At 50.5% G+C, this 7,511-nt stretch overlaps 1 protein-coding gene across 1 annotated transcript; it reads left to right on the top strand.

Moving 5' to 3' along the window:
• The first annotated feature begins 202 nt into the window (after positions 1-202).
• On the top strand, positions 203-1,276 carry LOC125522669 (auxin-responsive protein SAUR71-like). Its single transcript, XM_048687715.1, has one exon. The coding sequence runs from the start codon at positions 294-296 to the stop codon at positions 846-848; it is 555 nt and encodes a 184-aa protein (XP_048543672.1). The 5' UTR covers positions 203-293; the 3' UTR covers positions 849-1,276.
• The last annotated feature ends 6,235 nt before the right edge of the window (positions 1,277-7,511 follow it).

Raw genomic sequence — 7,511 nt, 5'->3', positions numbered from 1 at the left:
AGGCCATTGCGGACGATGCCGAGTTGAGGGAAGCAAGGCCGAACGACGCCAACAAGGCTCGGGTGGGAACGAGCTGCAACCGACAGCGGCGAGTTAGAAGGTTGATGTGTGTAGCTGCGCTGCACCAAGGCCATTTACAGTTCCTTATTCACCAAGTTTATCGCGATTTAGTGTGAAACACGGCCAGATTATAAAAGGAGGCAAGTAACCCCGTGTACCCGAAGCAGACTGGCTAAAATCCATTCCGAGAAAAATAATGGCAAGGCCAACGCACAACTTGCAGCTCTTCCGTTATGTATAAGCAGCCACCATGGTCGTCGCAGTACAAACGCCTTCTGTCTTCTCAGCTTAGTGTCGTCCCTCGCAAAGAACCAGCCACCGCCGCTGCTTTCCGGCCTCCGCTTCCAAGTATCGTGGTCTCCGGCGTCGACGGAAGCAGCAGCAACATGAAGCGCCTCCTCAGACGGCTCTCCCGGGTGGCCGCGGCCGACGCATGCGCCGCCGCCGCGTACCAGCCGCTCCGGCCCGACGCGGCCGCGAAGGCCTCCTCCTCGTCGTTCTACGGCGCGCGGAGGCTTGGCCGCGGCGCGCGCGTGCCGGAGGGGCACGTGCCGGTGTGCGTCGGCGAGGAGGGCGGCCCCGTCGAGCGCTTCGCCGTGCGGGCCGAGCTCCTGGGCCAGCCGGCGTTCAAGGCCCTGCTCCGCCGCGCCGCGCAGGAGTACGGCTACGGCCACCCGGGCGCGCTCCGCATCCCCTGCGCCGTGGCCAACTTCCGCCGCCTCCTCCTCGGCCTCTCCGACCCCGGCTGCCAGGCCACTGACGACGACGACGCCGCGTTCTACTACTAGCCTCCTGGCCTTTCTTCCCCGTTTCACCCTCCTCGTTCGGCTCACATGGAGGGCTTGATTGGAAATTGGACCCCTGGCAAAGGCAAAGGGTGAGCGGAGCCAATCGCCAGCTGCTGCGTTCTGAACGATATACCCCTGCGTGGATGTTGTACATACGGAAGTCTCACTGGGTTGGTGGAGGGTAGGACGGGGATTCTGCCGCATTCTTCTTCTTCTTCTTCTTCTTCTTCTTCTTGTAGCTAGCTCTAGATCTAGCTCTGGTAGCTGCAATGGAGCTTCTTCTTCCTCTTCTTTTGGTAGGGATTTTGAGATCATGACAAGTACATCATGTAAGCCGCAAGGTTCGCCTCATGTGAGTGAATGGATGATTATGCTACTGCAAAAGCTTGCTCCAAGATCTGGTGGTGTAAAATGCAATGCACTTCAAGTCTTCAACGATCTCCGGCTAGCTTTAACAGTTCAGGCAGCCTGGCATAGAATACAATGGTGTACTTCTATGATTAACCAGTTACTAAACTACTTGGGGCTGTGGATGCATTTCTTTTCTTGAACGTCTAGGCTTGTGATGCATATACTTCAGAGGCACTGCCTTCACAACTGCTTGCCAGAAAATCTGGGATTTATGGCCAGGTTCAGAATAGCAAACTGCATATAGAGCCATACAGATACAGTGCGTGTGTATAGGATTTTGCAGAACTTCTTTTCAAAGCGGAGTAAAAAAAAAATGTAAGACCATCTACAACCGGACTTGGCATATCTACGCCTCAAACGCCCACGAACGCGTCCGGTGACTGGTCATGTCTCAAATAATACATTCCACATCCACATATGTCATATCCGGCATCCTATATTCATACTACCTATGCAACGTGATGAACTACTCTACGCGAACGGAGAAAGAAATCGGCATCAAACGAACAACGAAATGCACATAAAACCCACTACATCATCCAAAAGATCACTACCGTTCATCACCGGGAAGTTTTTAACTTTGAACAATTAAAACCGATAATAAAAACGGAGAAGGAGCAAGATCATCACTTCCTCGACGAGCCTTTGCATGCCCTTCCGGTTGCCGACGCGGCTGTAGGCGTCCGCGGCTGGTGGTCGTTGCCGTCGTCGGCCGAGGAGTCGAAGAGGACGATGTGCCCCTTCATCCGGCGGACGGCCCTATCCTACTGCCGCTTCAGCTTGACCTCCCGAGCCGCCTCTGCCGCTGCCTCCACCGGCAGCTCGCGGCGCCGCAAGGATTGTTCCATCGCATCCCTCTCCCTTCCCCGCTACCTCTCGCGGGTGTCGGCGCGCGCGTGTGGACCGGAGGAGCAGGCACTAGCACCACAACTGCCCGCGCGAAGCAGCGGCCGGTGGGGGAAAGGGACGGCGTAGGGACGGAGCAGACTGAACTGGGGCCGAGAGGGGCCAACTCCGATGCCCGCGCGGGTGCGGTGACAGTGCAGATCTGGAGTTGCCTCCGGTGTCCACCTTCGACTCTCCAATGCAATGCGGAGGGCCAGCTCCTCCTCGACGTCGATGTCCGAACCCGAGTGGCTGCCGAAGCTCGACATGTTGCCTGATTCGATTGGAATCGGAAAGGGGACAGAGCGAGAGAGGAGAGTGGAGAGAGTTAGAGTTCGGAGTGCAGACGGATTGGTATTTTTTGGATACGGCGTGGGGTCGGTGGTTTGCCCGGCTGACGCGGCGGACACGCCCGTGCGTGACCAGACCGCCCCATATCCGCGTTACATTTGGGCTGGATATAAGGGGCGACAAACAACCCAAGTGTTTGACGCCAGTTTGAGGTGTCCAGGTAAAATTATATGAAAAATCTCACAATGGGTTGAGCTAATTAACTAATAATCATATGAAAACGTGTCCATTAATTAAGAAAAATACAATTGTCCAGCTAATGAACTAAAATCATATGAGAACTCTCACAATCCCTTGAGCGGAGCAGAAAGGATATTCCAAATACATTGTGAAGAGACTCTCGTCCAGATAGCACACGCACTATCATCATCACTTCCCTCTTCTAACTGGGCGTCACCTTCATCACTTTACCTCGAGCAAATGACTATGAGTTCACAGCAAATTTTCCGAAACATTGAAGAAAGTGTATTGGTTGAACCGATAACTGCCTCGAGTTTTAGTTGTGCATGTTCCAGCCAAAGCACGGAAAGGGGTGAGATGACAATGTACACCGGGCAAAATAAAGGTTACTGCAAAAGCATCTACAACCGGACTTGACAAATCCGATCCTCAAATACCCGCGGACGTGCCCGACGCGTCCGCGGACACTGATCGGTCATCCCTAAGATAATACATTCTACATCCAGATACCTCAAATTAGAAACTTTATATCCATATTAAGAGGAGCTCGTCCGGCTCCACAGTGCCTATGTCCGGCAGCCGGTTGCGCTCACCAGTTTGTTGGTCCGGTCGCCGGCAAGGTAGAGTAGGGCATGAGACACGAACCGGCTCACGGGACTCAAGTCGCCGCCGTCTCCTATGCTCTACTCTTCCTCGTCGGAGCTCAGGACCAGGACTATGCCGATGAACGTCAGATCGATGATGGATTGATGGATCCGTCCTGGGATGAGCCGGCAACATCAACCATGACGCGGTTGTGACGCCCGCACGGGTGCACCATACGGGGCGCCGGAGAATGCGACTCCGCCTCACCGACGTCCACCACCGCGAGGGCTGCCACCTCCTCCTGCAGCCGCTACCTCTCACGGCAGGCACGCCGTGTCATTTTGCGTCGGAAGATGCCCATGGTGCGTCCTTCTGCTCCGCGCACCAACATAGAGGTCGCGCATCCGCCACCACGTTCGGACGCTAGACGAACTGCACCGCCTCCCGTGAGGCAGCAACTGCACACCTAGCGCAAGATTCATGCGCCATTTGGGCAGACGCAATGGATCCCTGGCGTAAGGAGTCCGCGTGCTACCTCACACGGCCAACTCCCGGGAGCGGCGGAGCGCAAGCCGTATGGCCATCTCCTTCTTGGGCCGCGTGGGATGAGCTCGGGGTCGACGGATTTAGAGGTGAAGGGCTCTGATCCATTGTCCACCAAGCCGAAGAAGGCCGGAGATTGCCGGACGGAAGCTTTTGGGTGGCGGAGGGCAGTGGAGTGAAGTGGATAGGGTTTCATCCGGCGAGCGAATGAGAAGGAATATATGTGAGGTCGGATGAGCCATCGTGGCCTAAGTCCGATGTGACGGACGTGCCTGGGCTGGATATGAAGCCCGTTTGAGACGTCCGTCTAAATCAAATTTTTATTACAAAGGTTTGGAATGCCCGACTGTAGATGATCTTACGCGGTTCTCCTGGAACCAAATGGGTATCATTTTTTTAGGGTAGTCATCACATTCTCCAAGATAAAAATGATTACGTACCCTGATTCACCATGTCCGTCCAGTGTTGTACATATCAGGATCAACCAGTCGGATCGGATAGACGAGAGGCCATGTGGAGCGCAGCCAAACACAACAGTACGTGCGTACATAGGCGCCGAGTCGTGCTTGGTTTAGTTAGTTTCTTACTCCCTCTGTTTCACAATGTACGAAGCTTTTGCAAGCTAAACAAGCTTGCAAACACAACAGTACGTGAGTATCTGTTTAGTTTAGTTGGTTCGATTCACTCGCTTTCAGTTGGGCTTCAGCCTTCAGGAGAAGATTTGCTCTGCATGTGAGTAGGCAACGACATGGGGGCGGCGTACGTACTGTACGGGCCCCTAATGATTGAGATTAACGACCCAATGATGAGGTTACTCGCTTGGTTGATTCATTCGCCATGGCAATCTTAGCTGCGTCCTAGGTGTACAGGTGTGCTCGGCGTTCCCATGGACCCAGAGGCCAGAAGAACATTCTGTCTTGTCTCTGCTCTATGTTTGGACACGTACTTAACCAGTGGCGAAGCCAGGATTTGAGTATAGTAGAGTCGAGTACGTATACTGATCTAATCTCGTTGGTAATTACTCATCGCTTCTACTAAAATTGTCATCCCCTCCGGCTCCGCCCCTGTACTTAACTAAGTGCCGTGTCAGTAAACATAAAAAGATTGTGATGCGTACGGATCGGCGTAAGTACGTAAGTACGTTGTGTACACGTGCTCTAGGAGCTCTTGCTTGTCTGCGTCACAGCCAGCAAAGTGACGATGTCGGTCGATCGGTCCAACGTACTCCCTCCGTCTTAAAATTTTTATCTTAGATTTGTCTAAATACGGATGTATCAAGTCATGTTTTAGTATTAGATACATACGTATCTAGATGAATTTAAAACAAGAATTTTGGGACGGAGGGAGTAGATGTCAGGTCCAAAGCAACTGCCGAGACGGAGTACGAAACCGAGAGTGCGTATAAGACGAAATTGATACCGTAATATACTGGTACTAGTGTACACCACAAAGTACAAACGTCGTCATTGCATCCATGTCGGCACAACCGTACAAGAGATGAAACCGAAAGTCCAGTCGTCGCAGTGTCTGCAGTTACTCGATCGCCCATATATAATTAGCTAATTTGGCTTGTCTACAAGTGGGTGCTTGCGAAGGCACTACTTTTCACCTGCTAAACTTGCATATGTGTGCAACTGGGCGGAGCTACAGACAAACTCTTCCTTGTGCTATGATCTGCTACTACATCAAAATTAAGCAGATCTCCATACGGACACATGCTAGTCCAACTCCAAAGCATTCACTGTCACTGCGTGCAAGTGAACAGGAAGAAATGCTGGACTACTACAAAACCGCCCGAAAGCAATGGCAAAACCGTTGATCAGTTCGGCGGGATTGGCTAATTTGGGCCAAAATATCTAGGATTTTTTAAACGGCGCCGATCCAATCATCCAATCCAACCCGTGAACTTCAGTTCCTTGCCTTGACTGGAACTTGATTAATTTTCTTAGGTCATCAATCGGACTGGATTATACTGTGATATTATTGTCGTGGTCAATAATAGCGTCCTAATTGCGTGGATGTTCTGGTTTGAATTTCGGCCAGGATATTCAGCAGAACATTTGAGAGCCTGATAAGGAGATGCCCGTCAACGTTTCCTCTTGGCACAAACGTACAAACGTCATGAACAACATGACCGCGCACCTGTCCGCAAACATCCGTGTAACTGCGAGGTTCGGCTCTGATACCAACTTGTAACGTTCCGGACACACCCGCTGGTGGTCGTTACTCCTGGCGGGATGTAGACTGACCCCACAGACCAATACTAGTCTTTTCTGCGCACTTTGTCCTCACTCGTGTGCATCCGGAAGCAATTTTCCGGTCGGTCACCCATCCTGATACTACTCAAAGCTGAGCATGCTTAACTTTGGAGTTCTGTCTGAATGAGCTCCCGGAAAAGAAGGAATTCTTTATTGATATGAGTAGTCTATCATTCCTAATAAATCAGGCTATCACAAAGAGTGTCCGTGTACTTTGATGTGGACGCGAAGATAAATTCAACCTTGAACGAAGCTAGGCGGAGTTAAGATGACAGTGTTGTCATCGCTACGAATTTATATATACATATATAGAGAGAGTGACTGTAAAGACAGATAGGGATGAATTATTAAATTCTTTGCTGGGTACAAAAATCCACTTCGAAGTGAATACTATGTACATGCGTACACCACTATGCATCTGCCAACTAAAGTTAATAACATAGTATCATCATTGTTAAGCGATCATCATTGACTGGACCAGCGGTGGTGTTCTACGTTGATAACATCTACTTAGGGTTTGTCCATCACGTAACCTTGCCTGGACTGCAACTTGATTAATTTGCTTAGGTCATTGGCCGGACTGGATTGTATTAAGTTTAGTAAGAAAACTATCTTGTTGATTTTGTCGTTGTGGCCAATAATTGCGTCCTAAATGCATTGGATGACTCGGGTTTGAATTTCGGTCAGGAACTTCGGAGGAACGTTCGAGAACCTGATAAGAACATGCCTGTCTCGATCGGCCGATGCATGCATGCCTGGCCACTGACGAGTAGTCCAGCTAACAACTGGGCGATTTTTCTTCAAAGTCTAAGAGAGTCCGTGTACTTTGATTTCGACGCGGAGATAAATACAACCTTGAACAAAGCTAGGCAGAGTTAAGACGGCAGTGTTGTCGTCGCTATGAATTTATATTTACAGAGTGATTGTGAAGAGGCAAGCTAGAGAGAATACAACGTACTACGTACTTACGTACACCACCACCATGTTAGAAGGGAGAGGAGGATTGGTGAAATGGCTGATTGTATTGCTTGAGCCTCATAGGCATATATATAGAAGTACATGAACATCTTCGAATACAAGACAAGGTAGAATAATAATCTACTCTATCCAAACTTTCTTAATAATCACGATACTCAACAAGCTACACGGGGCTCGAAACCAAGAGTGCATATAAGACGAAATTGAAAGCGTGATATACTAGTTCTAGTGTACACCAAAACGTCCTTCTCGCATCCATGTCGGCACAACCGCACAAGGGGATGGAACTCAAGGTCCAGTCGTTGCAGTGTTCGCAGTTACTCTGCTTTCGAAGGCCCTAATACTTCTCACTTGCTAAACCTGCATACATGCATGCGCAAGTGGTTGGAGCTACACACGAACTCTTCCCCGGCTATTTGCTAGCACATCAAAATTCAGTTTTGCTAGGTCTCGGTTAACTGAGACTTCTCGA

The sequence above is a fragment of the Triticum urartu genome, chromosome 7 (assembly GCF_003073215.2).
Source record: "Triticum urartu cultivar G1812 chromosome 7, Tu2.1, whole genome shotgun sequence".
NCBI classification, from domain to species: Eukaryota; Viridiplantae; Streptophyta; class Magnoliopsida; order Poales; family Poaceae; genus Triticum; species Triticum urartu.
The sequence above is the reverse complement of the archived record's forward strand: the minus strand, read 5'-3'. Positions and strand labels throughout refer to the sequence as shown.